Raw genomic sequence first — 23398 nt, 5'->3', positions numbered from 1 at the left:
GCATATTAACTCATATTTGTGCACTCACAGTACAGCTGGGAGATTTAATTATTTGTTAAAGGCGTTCTTTTTAAAGTTCAGAGTTTTGCTCACACACACACACACACACACACACACACACACACACACACACACACACACACACACACACACACACACACACACACACACACACACACACACACACACACACACACACACACACACACACACACACACACACACACACACACACACACACAACTGTGTTTCCCCTGAGTAGCAGGTTAAATATTTGCCTGGTAGGGTTCTGTGTTTATGGGTTGGTCCTCTGGCTGGTGTTAGTGAGTCGTCCTCCAGGGAGCTCACACGCGTGCAAAAACATTGAGCAGGGACTGCGTGTAAATTTAACATGGAGATTATTCTGTTTATTTAAAAAACAATATTGTCTTTGACGCTATGGAATAACTCAGTTCAGTTTGACTTAACTAATTACAATTCAAAGTTGATAAACCAGGCACTGTCCTTCAACATTAAACCCATTACAAAGATAAACATAAATCTACTACCTCTGCCCCACACACACACACACACACACACACACACACACACACACACACACACACACACACACACACACACACACACACACACACACACACACACACACACACACAGAAGTATTCTTATCTGAAACTGTGAGCTGTAACTTCCATGGTTTTTATTTTCAGCTTTAGATGTGCAATTTAAATGTCATGTTTTCAAAAGAAGACATTAAGAGTTCAGAGATTAACTAGAATTAGTGCTTGCGTTGCACTGAACCCAATATTGATTTACATAATATAAAGGATTTACTATTTTCAGGTCTAAAACTAGCAAAACAAAGGCCACAACTGATGTGAGCTTTAATAGTCTACATTACAGTAATTAGTGTGAGTGAGAATAATGCAGAAGTATACCCCAGTTTGCACTGATGGCGTCAATTGGTAAAAAAAAAAAGAACAAAAAAAGAATCGAGATATCATTAAACAAAATATGACTCATGATTAATTACAAATTTAAAATATAAGTATTAACTTGTATTTTGGGATGAGATTATGTGGCGTTGTAATAAAGAAATGCATAACAAACTTTGGCGTATGCCATCATTATTAACAGGTAAACATCCGCGCGCGAATGCTGGGAGGAATTTGGGGTCAAACTTGGTCATGTAGGCCTAATGTACAGCGGAAGTGTGCAGACACTTCCTGTACATACGTTTCGGACTTGTTTTGTAAGAAACAACCTCTTACCACTGTCCTGTCGCTCTGAACCCTTCGAACACACTCCGACAGCAGGAAGACCAGCAGCGCGGCATGCGAATGTGAGCGCGAGCATCATTCCCGCCACCGCGGTCCAGGCCAGCAGCGACCGCGCGCCCTGTTGTGCCGAGACTTCTAAGCCGCACAGTGCGCGCGGAGAAGCTGCAGCCAGTCCGTAGTGGGGGGTGGATGAGTCCCGACAGAGAGCAGAGCTCGTCACTGCTCCAGCAGCAGAAGGCGGGATGATAGCGAGCTGCGCATGGTCAGTTCAGGTCTCCAGCTCCGAGGCAGCGAACAGTGTGAGGAGAAGCTGGTCCGACTCCCTCCTCCGACAGGTACTGCCCAATTCCCCTACCCCAGCCTACTGTACAGCCCTGAGAAATGATGAGCGGTCCACCGCAGGGATTGTTTTACAGCCTTATTTCTACTACACTCAAATGAACTTTGAAACAATTAGGTTATATTTCAAGTACACTCCCATCTGAAACCAGACTGAACTCAAAGCTTCAAAAGCCAATGACACCACACAAATGTTTTGGGTATCTGCTGAAATATAGGCATATCCACACAGTATAATGTCATGGGAGTATGAGACAAGTATTGCTTATCATGCCATGGCATATGCAAAAAGTGTCAAAAATATGTAAATCCATGCCAAATTCTAAGGTCTGCAGTTTTTACATTTGAAAATAATTACAAAGTTAAACCAAACTTCTCATAGGATTATTGTGTGTGGTTTGTGCAGCTTTTGGTTTTAATGACATATCCGACATTTCAGTCACAGACAGACAGACAGACACAGACAGACAGACAGACAGACAAGAAGAGTCCAGGACGAGCAGTTATTTTGTAAGGAAACTTTTATGTGTGCTTTGTGAAACTCACTTATCATTACAGACAGAAGGCGTTGCAGTTTCCAGTACAGCAGATAAGGTTTGATATTAAAGAGTACAAAAAAAGGAAAATCACAATTCCAGAGTTCATTTCTCTCCAACCTCACAGGGAAAAGAAGAGAAACAAAGAAGAGAAACAAGCTTTTGGTCCAAGTCTTTTCATTTCAGTTCCTTCCCCGTCTGTCCTTCCCTCAGTCTCCCCCTCCTCTCCCCCGTAACAGCCAACAAACACCAGATGACTCAGTTATCCTGGAATTTAGGCAGAGCTTTCTCAGAAAGGGCCTGATTGATGCCCACAACACCCAGAGCTCAGATATTGAACACATTATGATTGCATAGTTTTTTTTTTACATAACAATTTCTTTTTTCTAGTATTTTTTTACTTGCACATAATGGAATGTTTACATAAAGACCCCTCCCCGATCTTTTCCCTCCCCCCTTCCCCCCCTTCATTGCGATACATTTTCTTTCCCTTTTCTTCAGAGACAGATGAGGGGTGTAGGGATGGGGGAGAGAACAGGAAGAAGTGGGAGACTAACTTAGGTGAGAGTAAGAGCGAGGGACAGGATTCTAGTCACCAACAGGCACATTTATTTTATTACTTCCAACATTTTCCCAAAAGTGTAAGGGGGGAGCACCACAGCGCATTGCTATGGCAGCTCTAAAAAAATCCAGGAAGTCAAATGTCTCCATGAGATGACGTGTATAGAATTCTGCGTGATTTCTTGTATATAAAACTGGACTAACTTTGACCACTATAATATTACCTATCATATAAATGTATAGTTTTTGTATTTAAATAAGCACCTATAGCCCACCCCAGGAGGAGAATAGTTTCATAGAAGCAAATATTTGTTGATAATTATGGAGATGCCTGTCATGGGATTTATACAGGAGAAGGCCTTTAGGTACATAAGGCTCAACTTCATGGCTACCTACTATTTCTATGTTTATGTCCATTGCAGAAAGAAGAAGAAAGCTGAAGAAAAAAGGACTTCTGGAAGCTCAAACCTATCCACTGGTGAAACTGCTCTGTCGCTCTCATTGGCTTTGAAAGTTCTGCCTTTTTATTTTTATTTGTAATAAATGTCCCTCTACTTGAAAGCCTGCCATCAATTATTCTCAACGACTCGGACTGTGTATGACATGATTCGCACTGGAAAAAAAGTATGTACAGCGCTGGGCCCTGCCCCCCCCACCTGCACAAATCACCAGCCCCACCCGAAATCGCCCCACCACCCATCTACTCCAGGAAATAAACAGAAGTGAGAAATGAACAAAGCCAGGAGGAGGAAAAGAGCTGAGGTTAGACAGGTCCCCTTATCCAGCGACGCGGGAATTATGGGTAAATGTGTCATTTTATCTCTGGTTGGTCAACACCCCCCCCCCCCCCCCCCCTTCTGACCCCGCTGCATATATCTCTCTAGGATCTAATACACAAACCTCGCCAGTCGCCACATCAAAACCCACAGCACCCTGCCCCCACCCCAGTTGGCAAGAAGAAAGAAATAATAATAAAATAAACAAAAATTAGCATAAGTATCAAATTAGCTTGTGCCTCCCCTCCCCCATCCCTCCCCAGTTTAGCCCCACCAAAGGCAGAGAGGGTGAAGCTAAGGACCCGCACTACAGAGCAACTGTCCCCCTGTCCCACAGCTGCCCCTGGATATGCCCGTTCATAAAATACCCTTCACAACAAATGGATTACTCTTGATGTGTTCATGAAGCCGTAGGAAAACATCAGACCCAGGCCCAACCCGACTACCGTCCAATCAACATGCTCAGTCTCAAACACTCCTGATCATTTCTAAACTGGCACATGCAGGGGCACCTCACAACTGCCAATCAAATTCTTCCAAGCGCTCACTTTCTGGCCTCTTCTCTACGCACATAATAACTCTCTACCCCCCTACCCCCCCTCCCCCTTCCCGGTCTGTGCAGCCCTCCTCTACAGGTCGCTCTCTCCGTACAGGGCGGTGGAGAAGGACATGTAGTCCAGGGCTCCGGGGGCGGCGTCAGGCCCTGTGTAGGGGGCCATGCGGGCGATGCAGTACTCTGCCTGGTCGGGGGGCAGCTCCCTCCTCAGCTCCTCGGCCGTGATGAAGGCCTGATGGAAACAACGAGGGAGGTACATGAAGGCTTACAATATGGCACAATGCAGTAGAATAACCCTAGGATGTAGGGTTATTGTTTGAGTGGTCCAATTCAGTTTGAATGTACAGGAAGATAATATCCAAAAAGCTTCCATCTCAGAAACATTATTTTTAACATCTTGTTTTATTTGCCAATCAGAACCCAGAATCATATTTGTTCTGTTAGAGTGAGCTTTATGTTCGGATTCGACGCTTTTTAAACATGCATCTTTTCACATCATGACTCCAGCACAATAACAATTGGACATTTTGTTTTGGTTGCTTTAACCCTTTATGTTGTGTTCGGGTCTCCGTTTCAGGTGAAAATGATATAATAACTACCCTTAAGGTTTTTTTATCGGAATAAGGCTTCATGATATTCTCCACAACAGTTATATAACACTACACAACTCATTTTGACAATTTTAGCCAAGTCTGAAGGTCTCCCAAATAAAAAGTGTATCATTTGGTGTTCAGTGCATTGTTGTGGGTCAAGATTCATCTTTGACTCTAGTCACCCCACCCCCATCCTCCACTGTAACAATCATTTTAAATTGTATTCTAATATTACTCTATTATAGTCAGACCACATAATTATCCACTGTCTTCACTATAGGGAATTTATTGAGTGAATTTAATCCCATTTTTTACTTACTAAAAATATGTGGTGTAATTGGTTTTGGGCCATAAAATAACATCCCACAGGAAAGTATGGTTATGAATGCATAATAGGTTGGTTATGATGTAGTAAAAACAAATAGGGTGAAAGTCATTATTTTTGAGTGTTATGGAGCGAGTTAAGTCACGGGTCATTTTGACCATGAACGGAAACTTGAAGCTACATCACACACACACACACACACACACACACACACACACACACACACACACACACACACACACACACACACACACACACACACACACACACACACACACACACACACACACACACACACACACACACACACACACACACACACACACACACACACACACACACACACACACACACACACACACACACACACACACACACACACACACACACACACACACACACACACACCTTGTCAGCGGCCAGGATCTTGAAGGAGGCGATGACCTGGTCTGCGGTGTCCGTGTCTGTCGTTTCCCTGGACATGAAGTCGATAAAGGCCTGGAAGGTGACGGCGCCGCTGTTGTTGGGGTCCACTATGCTCATGATGCGAGCAAACTCACTGTCTCCCTGGCAACCGAGAAACAACAGGTTAACCAGGAGAGACAGCACTTTGTACACGCACACACAGGGACAGACACATTGTGCAAAACATCAGGACCGCCATTAATGAGCAAGCAGGACAATAGAGTTGTTATTGTGGTCCCAATATTTTATATTTCACACTCATCACATGCACATACATACATAACATGAGCACTGTTTAATGCCAACGAGGGACAGACATTTCTGTGTCATTTGGAGGCTCTATGGTCACTTAAAGCAGAAGAGTAGCAGGTACAAAAGCAACAGAGACTAAAAGCAGCAAGAGGATCAGGGAGACAGCAGGGTGTCAGCAGGGTCCACTCCGATCTAAGCCACAACACCCAAAACTAAACCGAGCACGACTTTAACATTATTTTCAAAACCAGTATTGAGCTTTGCTATTAAAAAACAAATTAGATTATTTATTATTCACTCGTTTCTTAAAACAAATCAAATTAAAAGGCCAGAAAATGTCAATTATGAGGAGACATCTTGGTTGTAACTGTACAACACAGAGCTCCTTCTCATAGAGAGCTGATTTCTTACTGGAAAGGTAGCATGATGGGAATCATCTTTAACATCTTCCCAGACTTGGTGTGGTCGTTTCAGACAAACTGAGTTTAGATGTTTGTGGCCCTGCTGACCCACCCGAGAGCATCATGCCAGCAGCAGTACCAGGCTGTATCCTGTAGAAATGAGTAGAGCCCGGAAATCCTCTGAGACCATCTGTCCCGATCGCTTCTGTGGGCACCACAGCAAAGGCCGGGACGGGGGAGTGATAAGGCGGGAGTCAGAGAGACAGAGGTGGCAGAGAGGAGGAGGAATGAGAGGATGAAGATAGAGGAGGAGTGGCGAACAGAAACAGAGATGTTGTAGAGAAAATGTAGGAGGGTAGTGGAAAAAAAGATAAAAAGCACAAACAGTTAACAGCAAAAGTGAATCCTGACGGACAGACAGGGAGGGGGGGCTGTTCAGAGAGGGAGAGGGAGCCCGATCCAGCTGACGCAGCACAAAGCAACAGAGCCCCCAGGTGGACAAACAGGGATGCAGCATCTCTGCCTCCATGCCGAGTTACGGACCCCGGCGTGACCCCAGAGCAGGAGTACTGACCACTCTTTGTCTGGTTTCTTCTAAACTAAAGCCTTCATATCAAATTAGATATTATGTTTGTCAAATTAATTCAAAGTCCACCTGGTGACATTTTAAAATGTATTTGCATCATATTGTTTACGATGTGAACTGATTTAAATACTGTTTTGCCCTCCTCAGAGCTCCTTCATTAACAGATCTGTCTTTATTATCTCAAAATCAGGAGAAATGCTTTTTAAAAACAGGGACTACATCCAGTATATTGCTAAGTCATTTGTAATGTATTAAAATGCTAAAATATAAACCAACATTTTACAAAAGCTGATTTATTTAAAGCTTTTCTGACTTTGGAACCCCACAGTGAGAGTGTAGGGAGAGTTTTTATCACAGATGAGAGCCCCTATGTGTGGCCCTGCTTCAGCCTGCAGTGTGGTCAGCTCTCCTGCTCAGACCCTAACACCCCCTCTCGGCTCCGCCTGGCTGCAGCTCCTACCTGCTTGTCGTTCTCCACATCGTAGCCCAGACTGATCAAACAGGCCTTGAACTCCTCAGCCATCAGAGCCCCGCTGTGATCCTGAGACCAGCCAAACACCCAATGACAGAGCGCCACGTCACGCGGATGAACCAGTCACAACACAGGGATGGTAGTGAGCATGAGATCCACAGCATGCAGGGAGGAGATGGAGACATGAAGGATGGAGGGACACACATTCACTGATGTTTAGACAATGTCAACACACACTCAACAGGAAGTCATGATGGAGCCCAGACTAAAAATGAAACGCTTCAAAATGCTTTACCAGAGTTATACTAAACATTCACTTTGGAAACTGAAAGGGTTTCTGCTTGGTAACACAGAAGGATAAAACAAATGTGTTATTGACATCCACATGCATTCTTCTAAAATATATAATATAATAATAGAGGAGTCAGTATGTCCTCTATTAAAAAGAGGTTAACATTGCAGGTTAACATTGCAGATTGTGGGACATTTAAAGGTTTTAGTATCATGCTGTACAATAACACTGATGTGATGGGTGAGAGACCACAGGAAACAATAACAGTGACACAAACACACATGGTGGTGTGAGATGGTGAATGATGGGCTCATCCAATCCCTTTCCCTCAAAGAGCCAATGTTTAAAACAAACTTTAGACGCTGATATTCTGCTTTTTACCTCCAACTAGGCACCAGTTGTGTGAACAGTGCCGCAGATTCAAACTAAACTACTTACAATGACCTGACTTACATTATCATGAAGATTCATTTAAAGAATCTAAAGAAATGGTCCTCAGACCCTCGCCCTGTGCTCCCTTAACACCTGACTTCCACATCCGCCCGACTAGTGCTAGTTACTCAACTCAGGATGGATACTCACACGCTTGGCTCCTCTCTCACCCCCTTGTAAGGTCTAAACATTCGTTCATCAGGTTATACATTTATATAGAAAGGGCTAAATCTTCACATCAAAACACACACTTTTAGAGAGTTCATGTACAATATATGAAGAAATATGCCATAGATAACACAATACCATGAACAACACTACGCTTTGGGTTCAGAGCTTCATTTGGTGGTGTAGCATTACCAGTATGCAGATTATATTTATTTATATTTACTACTCTGATTCATAATATATAATGTGGAAAAAGGAAATCTTCAAAAATAAACATCTATTCTTAAATTCTGAAGCTTCTATGTGTCGTTAAAGGGTGGTTGCATGGCAGTAGCTAAATTAGAATACTAAACGTCATGACACTGAACAGCTGTTAGCTTGAGGTGCTGATGATAAAGTCATGTGACCGTGGTTAGTTAGTAAAAGATCATCCAAAATGTGTAGCTACCATCTATGTGTTTCGCCTTTTTATGCAATAATCTATTCTGGTATATTGAAAAGATTTAAAAATAATGACTCTACTATCAACCTCTCTAACTCTGACAGTGTGTATAAACAGAACCCTACAGGTGTGTAAATGAGACGTGGCCCCCGGAGCCCGGCCCCTGACCTTGTCAAAGTGGTTGAAGGAGGCGCGGTACTCGTAGAGCTGCTCCTGGCTGATGCCCTTGGCGTCACGCGTCAGGATCTGGTTCTCCACCTCGTTGATGGTCCTGGCGATGGTGGTCAGCAGCTGCTCCCAGCCCACACGCAGGTGCTGCAGGGGGGAAGAATAAAGAGAGAGGAGGGGGAGGAAACATGTTACTCCCTGTCTTATAGTTGTATTCGTTGTACTGAGGGAATGTACAGAGGGACTCTTATAATAACAAACTGCTTAAAGTCTAGTTTCCAGCATTGTGATGTTTTCAGGATCCAAAATTGCACATTTGTACTGTTGGCTGAGTGTTGCAACCATTGGATATAGAATTACAAGTTAAAAATTATTATCTCTACTGTGGAAAATGTATTTTCTAATAGATAAGCAATCTGTCAAATCCAAATGCTCAAGAGTCACCTTATACTTTAACATCAACCCAAAATGAATCAAAATCAGCCCACAGAGCAATGTTCTGGTTAAAACTGCCTTTGTTGATCCTGCAAATGTCAGAAATGGATTTAGCATCATCAATTAACCCCAAAACCACTCCTAAACTGTCCCAATCGGCCAAGCCAGTTTATAACTATTGTCTGCATAGGCTATAATGCTAATTAATGCTTAATCTGCAAATTGCCCAACATACAGTATGCAAATTAGAATCCACCAGTTTCTATGTGCTGGGACCCCCACTATACATTTCTAACATAAAACTTTGGAGGCTCACAATAGGACTCTATGAGCTGGCAAACAGAGTATTAACTAGTATCCTTAAAAAGAGTGGATTCTTCCTGAAGGCCTGAAAGTTGTGTGGAAGTTACCTCCATTGTGTAGGAGGTGTATTGGTTATCGAAGATGAGGGCCTCCTGGATGAGCTGGTGGGAGCCCTCCAGTGTGTTGATCTCAGGCATGTAGGACATGATGGACGTCTGGTAATCCCTCAGGTTGGTCAGCTGGTCCTCCAGAGTGCCGTTCATCTCAATGGATATCCGGCCAATCTCCTGCAGACACAAAAAGACAGTGTTTACTATCCTGTTAATCCTACAGATACACTGATTTAAGAAGAAATGACACCCACCAACGAAAACTATTTATAAAACCCTGAATCCAGGAGGAAACACTTCCTTCTGTAGTGAGATAATAGCTCATTCTTTGACGTCAGGGTAGATTGGTGTATTTTTCTTATTTCAACATCAAAAGGCTCACAATGAGTTGCAGAAGCTCTGTTTAGGGCTGCAACAACGAATCGATAAAACCGATAAAAATCGATTATTAAAACAGTTGGCAACGAATTCAGTTATCGATTTGTTGGGTCTATGTTGTTACTCTCTGTTTGCGGAGCTGGCTACGCCACTCGAAAAAAGAAAACATTCAAAAGATGGCGGAGGCGGAGAGAAGCACGGCCCGACCAGAGCCTATCTACAGTGGGGCAAAAAAGTATTTAGTCAGCCACCAATTGTGCAAGTTCTCCCATTTAAAAAGATGAGAGAGGCCTGTAATTTTTATCATAGGTACACTTCAACTATGAGAGACAGGATGAGAAAAAAAAATCCAGGAAATCACATTGTAGGATTTTTAATGAATTAATTGGTAAATTCCTCGGTAAAATAAGTATTTGGTCACCTACAAACAAGCAAGATTTCTGGCTCTCACAGACCTGTAACTTCTTCTTTAAGAGGCTCCTCTGTCCTCCACTCGTTACCTGTATTAATGGCACCTTTTTGAACTCGTTATCAGTATAAAAGACACCTGTCCACAACCTCAAACAGTCATACTCCAAACTCCACTATGGCCAAGACCAAAGAGCTGTCAAAGGAGACCAGAGACAAAATTGTAGACCTGCACCAGGCTGGGAAAACTGAATCTGCAATAGGTAAGCAGCTTGGTGTGAAGAAATCAACTGTGGGAGCAATTATTAGAAAATGGAAGACATACAAGACCACTGCTAATCTCCCTCAATCTGGGGCTCCACGCAAGATCTCACCCCGTGGGGTCAAAATGATCACAAGAACGGTGAGCAAAAATCCCAGAACCACACGGGGGGACCTAGTGAATGACCTGCAGAGAGCTGGGACCAAAGTAACAGAGGCTACCATCAGTAACACACTACGCCGCCAGGGACTTAAATCCTGCAGTTCCAGACGTGTCCCCCTGCTTAAGCCAGTACATGTCCAGGCCCGTCTGAAGTTTGCTAGAGAGCATTTGGATGATCCAGAAGAGGATTGGGAGAATGTGATATGGTCAGATGAAACCAAAATAGAACTTTTTGGTAAAAACTCAACTCGTCGTGTTTGGAGGAGAAAGAATGCAGAGTTGCATCCAAAGAACACCATACCTACTGTGAAGCATGGGGGTGGAAACATCATGCTTTGGGGCTGTTTTTCTGCAAAGGGACCAGGACGACTGATCCGTGTAAAGGAAAGAATGAATGGGGCCATGTATCGTGAGATTTTGAGTGAAAACCTCCTTCCATCAGCAAGGGCACTGAAGATGAAGCGTGGTTGGGTCTTTCAGCATGACCATGATCCCAAACACACCGCCAGGGCAACGAAGGAGTGGCTTCGTAAGAAGCATTTCAAGGTCCTGGAGTGGCCTAGCCAGTCTCCAGATCTCAACCCCATAGAAAATCTTTGGAGGGAGTTGAAAGTCTGTGTTGCCCAGCGACAGCCCCATAACATCACTGCTTTAGAGGAGATCTGCATGGAGGAATGGGCCAAAATACCAGCAACAGTGTGTGAAAATCTGGTGAAGACTTACAGAAAACGTTTGACCTCTGTCATTGCCAACAAAGGGTATATATCAAAGTATTGAGATGAACTTTTGTTATTGACCAAATACTTATTTTCCACAATCATTTGAAATAAATTCATTAAAAATCCTACAATGTGATTTCCTGGATTTTTTTTTCTCATTCTGTCTCTCATAGTTGAGGTATACCTATGATGAAAATTACAGGCCTCTCTCATCTTTTTAAATGGGAGAACTTGCACAATTGGTGGCTGACTAAATACTTTTTTGCCCCACTGTATATACGGCTCTGGGTCCGACTAAAATCATCAACAGCGTGGAAGCACTTCACCTTAAACAACACTGGTTGACAAGTAAGGGATAATGTGCAGCAAAGCGGTCAATGAAAAAAAAAAAACACCACATCAAGATCCCTCCGCTTCGTGGCGGTTTCTGTGATGATACTGCTGGTGGTTTTTTTTCAACAATGACCGGCTCGCTGCACATTATCCGGCTTATGACACGGCCAAATACTAAACAAACTAAACGACTAATTTGACTTATTTTAACTTATTTAAACTATGCCCATTTATTGATTCAGCTATTTCAAAGTGTTTGCAAATGTGCAGACAGTGGGTTGGGTTGAGACACTGTGCTGTATTTATTAATAATAATAAATGTATTTTATAAGCGCTTTTACAGGTGCTCAAAGTCCTTTACAAAAGGTACATAAAAAGAAAGACAAGAAATAAATAAAGTAAAAGTCCCATTAAAATCGAGCAGTGTAACAACAATCACACATTAAAGACAGTTTGAAGAGGTTCGTTTATGAGTTTCTTGAAGGTAAGGAGTGAACTAGGACACATTGTATAGTTTTTAGCAAATCTGAACATCGCCTACATTTGGGTTGTTTTGTGTGTTGATTTTGTCAATTTGGAGATACAGTTTTCTGAATCAAATAATGGAGAAAAAGAAATGTGGCGCGTTTTTTTATCCGATGAATCAATTAATCGTAGAAATAATCGACAGATTAATCGATTATCAAAGTAATCGTTAGCTGTAGCTCTAGCTCTGTTTGAAAGAAACTGTAAATGTGTAGCAGAGGAAGCTTAAAAATAAATGATAAGGCTGTATTAGCAGTGTGTGTTCAGCATTTCAAAGTAACAATTAAAACAAGTGAAATATAAGCATAGTAAGTCAATAAATGTAGAAACTGGCACAAAAGCATTGAGCCGTCTTAAAACTGAAACCTGGAGGACGGTTTGTCTTCCCTGAAGCTCTCCCCTTGTCCACTCTGCTTTATGAGCTCACTGCTGGACAATGTTGGCCTGGAAACGGTGACAAACTGCACACAGCTGTGCAAAGAGGAAGCTCTTCAACACAAAGTGGAGCTCTCACACAGACGGCTCATCCTTACCTCCATCTTTGCCTGGATGTAGGCACCGACCGTGTTGGCCTGAGTGGCGAACTTGGCTCTCAGACTGTCATTGTTGTTCTGCTTGTTCAGCTCCCCCTGCAGGGCAGTATCACGCAGGGGCACCATGCCCATCGCCTACAACACACACACACACACACACACACACACACACACACACACACAAACACACACACACACACACACACACACACACACACACACACACACACACACACACACAGGTGTAAGGAAAAGCGGCAGCTGGAGCAGCTCTTTAAATCATTCAGACTCCACAGGAAAGGTTGTCTGTAAAAGTCTGATCAATGACACCAAAGCCACATGATAAAGTGATTGTTGGACACAGGGTAGTGCTTATAGTTCTGGTATGCACACTGTAAAAGCAGCACTAGTGTTAGTGGCTATTATTGTTTTATTGTAGGCAGTTTATCCCCCCCAAATAATAAGTGTAGGAGGTGTTGTTCCGTCTCCGCAAAACTGTTTCAAAAAAAACATTGAGATCCGAGGGAGATGCAATACATTTACAATCTGTATCCAACTACACTAGTACATCAAAACTTGAGGGGGCAATACACTGCATTAAGGTATAGTCCTCAGGAAGCACGGGGTGCAGCCCACCTTCTCCCACTTGCTGTCGATGCTCTCCGGGGTGATGGTGGTGTAGGGGTTGGCTCCGCTCAGCTTGATGCCGTTGCTCTGGGCGATCTTTTGCACCTCAGCCTGGATGGCCTGGATGGCCTCACGCTCCTTGTTGGCCTCAGCCAGGGTGGACTTGAACTGCTCGTGGGCTGTGATCAGACCCTGGGGGGTGGGGGGGGGAGTTTGGTTTTACTTGCAGCAGTTTATGTTTAGCCGGGTATAGTTCATCTCACATTATGATATATGGTATTTCCCTGCCAGTACTGTTAAATTCACATTTCTTTTAGGGTGGACAATATATCCAATTGTTATACAAGTCTAGATATGGTGTTAGATTTCTGAAATTGTTATATCGAGTGTTTCTGGTTTTGAAGGCTGCAGTAAAGAGATGATTTTTAAGAATTTACCAGACAGTACTAGCAGCTTTATTATTTTAGCAATACATCCACAAAAACAATGATTGTTTACCAAGAATATTATTGTGTAAATATGTTGTGAAAGCACACATAGCTAACCCTACAATAACATGGAAATATCAAGGTATTTGGTCAGAAATATTGTGAGATTGTTCTTCACATGGCCCAACCCTTCTTTCTTAAGTAAATCCTCTTGTGCATATGTCCAGGACAAAGCAATATTTGTCCAGTGTCAGTTACCTGGATCTCCTCGATGTTGTGCACGATGAACATGTCCTGCAGGTCCTCCATGGCTCCCTCCATCCAGTTGTTGAAGGGTGCTGCTCTCTTGGCGTACTCCAGGTACAGCTCGTCTATGGACTCCAGTTGCTTCTCTGTCCTCTGTGGGAGACAGCCAGGAGAGCAGGATTAGAGTCAGAGAGGACAATTTAGATGTTTTGATAAGTAGTATGTGGAGAGGGAGAGAGAGTGGTACCTCCAGAGACTCTTTGCGGTTCTGGGTGAGGGCCCCCAGGCTGTCCCACTGATCACAGATCTTCTGACAGCGAGCGTTGACGCTGGCAGAGTCGTAGTAGTCCAGCTCACTGCAGACGGAGAGGAGCACAGCTACAGCAGATGCTATCACACAGATCAATCAGTCTCCTCTACTTCCTCTCGGCCTCCTTACTTGAGCTCCTGTGCGATGGCGGCGATCTGCTCCACTCGGTCCTGATGGGCCGCCAGGTCACTCTCAAAGGCCTCGTGTTTCCGTAGCAACGCCTTGACTTCTGACAGGGTAGAAGTCTCGTAGTCTTTCTGGGTCAGCATGGCCTCCTTACCTGCACACACAGAGCAGCATCTCGATAAGGTAATCTGCTTCTGGTAGGGTTTGTTTGCTCAGCTGATTTTATACTGTATTCAGTTTTATTGTTTTTAATCATTTTTATTTTGCAGTCAGCCTACAATATTTCATGCCCTCTACTTTGTTGACAAAATAAAAAGAGAAATTGGCAAAGATGTTTTTTTTTAACAAAATGTCAGTCTCGTCTTTTTTTGACGGCTATATTTTATGTAGATTTAACCAAAATTAGTCTTGATTTGTTATTGGGTATCAAAGTCAAGGAAAAAAAGACTCATTGAAAGATTACTAAGTAATAGATGTCATTACCAAAAATTAGCAGCAATTGGCTGCTGCAGAGAAGCCAATACAGCAATGTACTCGAAAAACAAATATGTGCATAAATGTATATTTCAAACATCTGCATCAGCTGCTCTCTGTGAAAAACACAGACTGGCTAAATCAAATAGTGTTCAGTCATTATACTATTTGGTTTACTAACGTCACAATATGTACCATTTATGAAGGGAAATGGAATTTAGGCCAAAAAGGGATTCAACTTGATCATGGGGGGGTTCTTCACAGAAGGTGGTATTTGACCCAGGGGGAATGTGTGTGTGATTAAGTGCTAACGCACCATCGGTCCAGGACTCATGGATGGCAGCCTTCTGGTGGAACTTCTCGGCCAAATGCTCCAGTCTCTCCAGACGCCTGATCTCGCTGAGGATCCACTCCTCGTAGCCCTTCTCTGCTCCCTCCAGAGTGTGCCACGCTCCGTTGATGTCCTGAGAGCAAACAGCGGCCATTAATATACCATTCCTCCACGGCAGAGCCCGGAATGCACCAGTTTGTAGTTCGAAAGTAGAATAACAGCCAACCCCCCCGTCCAACTTCTAAAGAAGTGTCATGGTGTGAAACTAAACTCTCTATTGTGTAAGAGACAGGAAAGGATCTTGTGCGTTTGTCACCTGACTAACTGTATGCTAGTTTACTGTACACGAAAACTAGCAACATGAAATGGAAAATTTAAATAAAAGTAGGTGAAAATTAAACTGATGTTAACATGGTCTTCATGTGAGGCTGATACAAAAAATGTTTACATAAAAAAATGTTTCAATGCAGATTTAAGTGTAGATGCAGACTTGTCCTGTTTATGTATTTACATATATATTTATTTGAATGGGGTAAGCACATTTCCTGCTGTCTGTGAGATATACAAAGATCATTGACATGTCTTCTGATATGGACTCTTTTCATGGGGTTCATAGTGAGGAATATGCGGGTATACATACAGACACCATGCGTCCCTCTGAAGGCATGAAGGCAGGTCTGTTGCTCAGTCTCAGCTTGGTCTGCAGAGTGTTGAAGCTGATCTCCAGCTGGCATTTCTCTTGTACCTGAGGACAGGAGGGATTGGTTTTACAGTGTTAGTCATTCAGGTAGAGGAAACAAAACCCCTCACCTCTGAGAATAAGGCCTGGCTATAAGAGCCCTGAATGCACCGTCAGGACATAACTATACAGTAGCGCTGGTGAGGCTGGAGTTGAGAAACCACTTTCCCTGTGGGAGCAGAAAGCATTTCAGGAGATCTCCTTTTACCTTGGGTGGTTTGTGGACGCAGCGGTAGTCTCTGAAGTCCTCCTGCTTGGCCTGCATATCATTCACTGTCTTCTCCTGGGTTCGGTTCTCCAGCCAGGGGATGGTCCGGCGGATCCACTCCAGCAGCTGAGCAGGAGGAAACACAATCAGATTCTCATTTATGGGAAGCAAGGCTCTGACCCTTGATCAGTATCTAAACTTGAATTACAAAACATCAAAAATAAAATGAAAAGTGTAAAGTCGGGTAGAAGAATAAATAAAAGTGTCCTCACCTCACTGGCCAGCTTCTCGTAGTCCTCCATCATCTGCTCGTTCTCCTGGTTGACAGCCAACACTTTGCAGATGCGGTTGGCAGCTGTCTCAGCCTATCAGGGAACAGAGTGATGAGTAGCGCTCGCAGTGATTGGATAAATCACGCTGACATCAGGTCCACTCCACTCTTAGTGAGACATTCAGTGTAGCTGAGCGTTAGGAGTCCCTAAATAACACAGTGTCTACTGCGAGTTACAGTTTCCTTACCCTGCTTCTGTTTGAATAATTAATCATTCTGCTTTTTCAATTTGTGCGAGCACAATCCACACACAGGCAGTGAACAGAAATAAAACTAACCTTAAGGTCACACATTATTTAAAAGTGCAAATAAATGTCCAAAGGAGGTTACATTTGACTGATACAACATGCTCAAGCTGCTGATGGTTAGTTTAATGTGGCAAAAAATAATGAATCGGTGCGTTTAAATCTCCATGCGTCTCCCGTCACAACTCAGAAGTCAGTCCATACGTCTAGTTACAGTTTCATGTCGCGCTGCTGTCCACACCAGCACGGCTGCCTACGATATTACACTACTGAACCACTGGAATAAAACAAACAAACAGTATACACTTTCACATGTTGATTAAAGCTGAGATAATCTGTACTAAAAACCCTGAGCACATTACTCTTCATTCTTAACCAATGTATTCTATATATACACATATAAACATCACAAAATAAAACAAACACTTGTAATGAGCAGTGTTATTAGCTGAAAATTGGAAGGACATTAGTCATGTTTCCCACAGTGATAATAGCAAAGAGGTCTCTCCCAAAAACCCGTCAGTACCATTATCAGACTCTGTTCAACTCTCCATTCTGATTGGTTGATTACTGCTATCAATAGTCTGTATTTTCTGAATGTTTGCCGTGGACAGTTCTAATGATAGTAGAATCTAAAAGGACATACCATCATTTAAAGTCAATCAAATTCATTTTACATAAAACATTTTGAGGCACATGATTATCTTTGCTGCGTGATAGGCTCCAGGGCCCTGCATCACCACAGGGGTTCAGTGCATTAGTGACCTGCTAGCTACCTACATTAACCCATACTTCAAAATCATTTCCCACGGTAAACTACACATTGCTCCACCTACATGTATTCTGATTTATTCATCATTTCAGTGGAGACTCGAGAGAAATTTGACACCCACAACAAATCCAGTGAAGGATAGTGTTCAGGCAGGAGGAGAGTATGGATGATCACAGTACTGACGCGAGTTTGGGAATTTGAATTCGGACCATAAAGTAAAATCTTTCTGAGGAAACACAGACAAGGTCCAAAGAAACTGAAACAGAAGCATGAGAGAGCGTGTGTTGGCTTTTCCTAACCTGTTGATATTCCCTGACTTTCCTGTAGACAAGTCTTACCGATGAGTCGTTTGTGGTGAATTTCAGTTATCAGGATATTCTTGAATATCCTTACAAGTGACTTGTTAAAAAATGACTACTTTGTGGTAGAGTTTGAAAGAAGGAATTGTATGTGGAAAATAATCAAACAGTGTTGCTATTAAATATAGTATTCCTTTACTTATGCATGGGGAAATATTTCCTTATTAAGACATCTTCATATAGTTCCATGACGAGATTAATATTCTTAATATTTTGAGATCTGGGATTTGACCCTTTATCTGATCGCCCCCTATCTTCTCTCAGTCTGGAGTAACTCTGGAGTTTCTTCTTCTCCACTGAAGTTTTAAAGTCAGTCTGAAGCATGAGAAGCTCACCTTCTGAGCGCCAGAGAAGGCGTGATAGAAGCAGGACACATAGGTCATAATGGCCTTCTCATCCGGCCGCAGCGTACCCACGATGTCTACACAGCACCCAGCGGGGGAGAGAGGTTCACCAAGAAGGTAAGCAGAGAGAGAGAGAGAGAGAGAGTGAAGCCAAAGCTACCCAGAGCTACATGAGCTCGCTCCTGCAGGGAGTGGGAGTGAGGGAGGACTCTTTAGGTCCACAGCTTCCTCCTGTTAGGACGGGGGCCCTCTTGTTGAGAGTTGAGGGACGACGGAGCCTCAAGTTCCAGGTTGGGACACAAACACACACATCAGCTGCTAAACCAGAGTCAGAGATTCACTTAGAGCATTCAGAGTGAGGTTTAGTTTGGTTCATTCAGCCGCTCAAAGAGATAACAAGTTATCAATCCTGCTCTGTATCACTGTGTGTATAAAGTCCACCTTTGTTTTCATTCACGTTAAAAAAAGAAACAAAGTGCAGACATACGAGACGGCTCTTATTTTATCTACTATATATATATATACACTGCAACTAAAGAAATACGTTCTGTATTTTGAGCGAAGTATATGTATGGACAAACTATGTCCATAATACAAATAATTTAAAAAAGAGAAATGACAACCATCTTTCTACATTCAACAACAAATATTAATGATAATAATCATTACAATAATCCAAAGTAAATAGCTCTGGTTTCAAGAGTAAAATCAGAGTATGACCATCACAATTGAAGGCAAACTGCAGAATAGAGTTTGTCATGTGTTAAACATGATGTGTTAAACATCAGAGTACTAATCCAATCTTTGATATTGAATTAGCTTCATGTTAATCATGTTGCACCTAAATGATTTGCAGTTGGAAAAGGACTAAGATACATTCTCAAAAGACCAAGTGAACCAAACCAAAGCAATACACTCTGAAAGATGTGTGCAGCAGTGTGATGTGCTGGTGAAAGCAGAAAGTCTGATGCCAACAAACTGTCCCTGTAGTTACTGACTTCATGTAAATAATTAAAGAACTAGAGGGGATAAATCTGCAGAAGACACACACACACACACACACACACACACACACACACACACACACACACATAATTAATAAGAGGAAGAGGAGCAAAACAAGAGACACATCAACTGGCTTCCTGTCAGAGGTCTACTGGGAGAGGAGGGGGGAGGGAAAATAAGAGGAGGAGGAGGACAAGAAACGAGAGATGGGAGGGGGACAAGAGGAGAAAACAGAACACACTCACACTTTGTTTTGCTACTTAAAGCACTAATGTGTGACACTGCCGCTACAATGTTCTAATCCTAAATCTGCTAATAACTATCAACGTTTTCCACTCATTCTGTGGGATGGGTGGGGGGGGGAAGAGAGAGAGAGAGAGAGAGAGAGAGAGTATTTACTGCTTTCACCAGCACAGCTACAGTCAGACTGTGTGTGTTTGTGTGTGTGTGTATTGCTGAGTGTTTGTGTCCCAACATGTTCTTTTCGAGGCTTTGCAGGCTGTGGAGAGAGAGCGGCCAAGCTGGACAGGGAAGCAGCACCTTGTTAGTAATGGGGAGAGGGGGTTAAATGTCAGGGGTCAGAGGGTACCTTCTGTGCTCCAGAGAAGGCATGGTAGAAACTGGACACATAAGTCATTATGGCTTTCTCATCTGGACGAGCAGTGTTCACAATGTCTACAAGGGTGGGGGAGGGGGGTGAGACCGTGGTTAAGACACACACGTATACAGGCAAGACATGGGACATACATGTAGGTACATGCACTCACATATTATACACACACTTCACAAGCTGTTAAAGACAAACACACACACAGAACAACACAAACAGAATTAACTATACCGTATGAACAAGGGTACACCCATACATCCATTATTAACACCCCTCTGTGTGTTTATTTTTGATCAACATTCTAAGTTTTCTTAGATTTTTTTATATCACAAATAAAGGTTTGCAAAGACATTTATTTTTTGTGGAAGAAAATAAATATATCGTATAAATATAACGTAAATATAAAGATCGTACTGCTCATATGGTGTACCTCTCATACACGCAAACAAAACATACTTTACAATCAGAAACACTGGAGGGGGGGGCTGCTCATAAACAGTTACAGTGGGTTAGAGATCAGTGGCAACATTTACATTTACACTGAGACTGTAATGGAAGTGAGATTCATACTGAACTTTTTTTACTGCTGTACTCTTAATGATACTGTGATTGTTCAGAACATATTTTACTGACTACACACACTAATAGACAAAAAAAACAAGTTTGTACTGTACACACCACATGTATTATTTTCATCTGAGATAGGTTGGCCCCAAAAGACCAATTAAATGAAGAAATGATTCAGTTTGACATTTCAGTGGTGTTTCTTCTCCATCCACAAAACAAACTCCTTAATAAAATGGATAATACAATTATTCATTATTTTCTTTTAGACTTTCTACAAGCTTAAAAGCATGAAGGAGTATTAGAGTTACAGTTTATTATTAAACCTATCAAACCACGTCACAGTCTCCCTGTTGAGCATGTACACACAGACAGGTCTCTCCCTGACAGCTTCAGACATACCTTCTGCATCCAACATCTTGGGGATGTCCAGGTGCTTCTCAGCCACCTCGAAGGCGTTGTTCAGGTTAGTCACGGGGTCGTCCTAAACAACCAAACACAACACTTGCTCAGTCCTACTTTTCATTAGTAGAAAGTTAGATTTCTTTAACGACTTTGCTTCAAAATATGCTAAATAAAGAGTGTGTGCGTGTGTGTGTTTACCTTTCTGAGGCTGTCGTAGTCGATGAGGTCGGGTCTGTGTCTGTGTATCAGAGCGTTGAAGGCCAGACCGTCCTTCCAGCTGTTGGAGAGAACATGAACACATCCGAGGTCATTCTCTGAGGCTCGTCTGATCTGTACAAGCTGGGTTAACAGGCCCATCATTCCCTATACTTCACTCCAAAGTGACCATTTCCTGCATCACATACTGACCCTGTGAATAATCCATATAGAGTGAGTAAAGTTTCCTAAAGATTTCAAGGTCACACAGTGTGAGAAATTGATACACAAGCTTTCACTGAGCTGGAGGCAGTAAGAAGCCGGGCTAACATCACAAAAGACAAGTGTTCCAACTGCGTGTGAAATTAATTCTTGACCTTGTGACTAAACAATCCTACACGTGTGTCCTGTCCTCTGTCGTGCCTACATCTTCTTAACCACGGTCTCCCCCCACCGTGAGACATTGAGAACCTGCTCTCCTCTACACTTCTCTTCTTGGCCTGTAACCTGCTCTCTGTATGAGCTGTATACAGTAACGAAAGCTCCTGAGTCCGTTCCTACACTAACTTTAGTCTTTTAAATCTTCACATACTCGTTGAAGTAATAATAATAATAATAATAACAAATTTTATTTTAGGCGCCTTTCATGACGCCCAAGGACACCGTGCAATTTCTTAAATATGCTAAGAGTGTTTAGTGTGAAGTGGCTTCAACTAAACAGTGAAACATGTTGTCCACCAGGGGGCGACCTTTCTACACGATTCAAGTAGTTTGTTTCATTTTATACACAGAGCACTGAGCTTCCATTCAGCCTTTAACTTATATTACTAATATTACACGTCATGCTTTTTAAAGACTCTGCTTGTTTTAAATAGTTTATTCTGATATCCTAAATATTCATGTTTCCTTTCAGGGTTTCACTGCAGACCAGATGCTGACACCTGTTTTAAAAGATTTTATAACCCTCAGATAGAGAGCTGAATTCTGAAAGATGTTCAATATCATTCATTATCTTTACTAATGGTCTTGTGACACATTATTAGTGACTGTCAATAGCTTTCTTCTAAGACTAATGACCGACAGAGAGGTGAGATCACTCCACACTGACACACCAGAGTGTGATCGTGTGTGCATTACCTGATGTGGAAGTTCTGCACATTGACATTCTTGTAGGGCGCAGTCTTCCTCTGGCACCACAAGAGGAGACCCTCCTTGGCAGAGGTCTCTGTAATGAGGGAAGAGAAGGAAGAGGAGAAGAAGAGCAGGAGGCGTGTGTTAGTCTGTGCCGAGAGTCTCAGAGAAGAACACACTGCAGTGTTTCTGAGGGAGCTAAATATAAACCGGATGATGGACAGTATAAAGATGGTTTTTTGTTTACTCCATGTGCCTGAACAAACATCACACATACATCTCCTCAGTAATACACCAACATGGAGAACATATGACTAAATATTGTGTCTTATAGTGGCCCACACCCACCATGATGAGTCCAACAGACAGCTTTAATTAAACACCATCATCAGAGCTCCAAGTGAGGGACACATTCATCAGGCAGAGTTATCCTCAGCAGACGCCCTCTGGGGTGTGTGTGTGTGTGTGTGTGCGTTATCAATGTCTAATGCTGAGATTAAAAGTATATTAATTGATCTAAATTCAGACTACTAGGATTAATGTTGGCCACAGAATATTAAATGCCTGAGGATCATCTTTTAAAAGATGATCCTCAGGCATTTAAAAAAATATAACCACATAAATAATAGTTATATTATAAATCAAACAATCCAACGTCACTAAACAATCAACAAGAAACCACACACATGCAAAGTTATATTATTATATTATCACTTAGTCCGATTTTGTACGAGTTTATGCAAAAAAAAGAGCGCAGAGTCGTACCTTCTACAGAGATGTCCTGGATGGCGAAGCGGAGGATGATGGTCCAGATCATTCCCAGGGTCATCTTGGCGTTTCCATCCACGATCTCTGCTCAACCACAGAAATGTGTCATATTGTTACTGCTGCATCTAGATTCACTTTGGACATACACCGTGTTTTTACATCCTTACATTTGCTGCTCCACTTATCAACACCCACTCCACTGCACTAATGTCCCACAGCTGCCACATATACAGAGCTTATTTTAAGTGACAAGCTTTCACTGTGACTTCACTCATTAAATAATTAAGATAACAGATTGAAAAGGTACAGTTCATTGTTCAATATGTATAGTATAGGAGACATATTGGTAGTTAGTCATTAGGACTGAC

At 42.5% G+C, this 23398-nt stretch overlaps 1 protein-coding gene across 2 annotated transcripts in view; it reads right to left on the bottom strand.

Moving 5' to 3' along the window:
- Positions 1-2122: 2122 nt before the first annotated feature.
- Positions 2123-23398, bottom strand: part of actn4 (actinin, alpha 4) — a 56024-nt gene continuing 34748 nt past the window's right edge. Inside the window, exons 4-22 of one of the 2 annotated variants that reach the window (XM_063907795.1) lie at positions 23028-23114; positions 22269-22356; positions 21135-21213; positions 20934-21015; positions 18344-18429; positions 16574-16666; positions 16302-16427; positions 15995-16099; positions 15340-15487; positions 14553-14703; positions 14361-14469; positions 14126-14266; positions 13449-13631; positions 12813-12947; positions 9490-9669; positions 8645-8791; positions 7131-7211; positions 5375-5533; positions 2123-4280 (exon numbers count right to left, since the gene is read on the bottom strand). In XM_063907795.1, the coding sequence (XP_063763865.1) occupies positions 4122-4280; positions 5375-5533; positions 7131-7211; positions 8645-8791; positions 9490-9669; positions 12813-12947; positions 13449-13631; positions 14126-14266; positions 14361-14469; positions 14553-14703; positions 15340-15487; positions 15995-16099; positions 16302-16427; positions 16574-16666; positions 18344-18429; positions 20934-21015; positions 21135-21213; positions 22269-22356; positions 23028-23114 (2339 nt within the window). In that variant the 3' untranslated portion in view covers positions 2123-4121. Of the gene's footprint in view, positions 4281-5374; positions 5534-7130; positions 7212-8644; positions 8792-9489; positions 9670-12812; positions 12948-13448; positions 13632-14125; positions 14267-14360; positions 14470-14552; positions 14704-15339; positions 15488-15994; positions 16100-16301; positions 16428-16573; positions 16667-18343; positions 18430-19946; positions 20033-20933; positions 21016-21134; positions 21214-22268; positions 22357-23027; positions 23115-23398 lie in introns of both variants that reach the window. The other variant, XM_063907794.1, reaches the window with a different exon arrangement.

The sequence above is a fragment of the Eleginops maclovinus genome, chromosome 18 (assembly GCF_036324505.1).
Source record: "Eleginops maclovinus isolate JMC-PN-2008 ecotype Puerto Natales chromosome 18, JC_Emac_rtc_rv5, whole genome shotgun sequence".
NCBI classification, from domain to species: Eukaryota; Metazoa; Chordata; class Actinopteri; order Perciformes; family Eleginopidae; genus Eleginops; species Eleginops maclovinus.
Note: the sequence above shows the minus strand (reverse complement) of the source record. Positions and strands in the feature narration are given on the sequence as shown.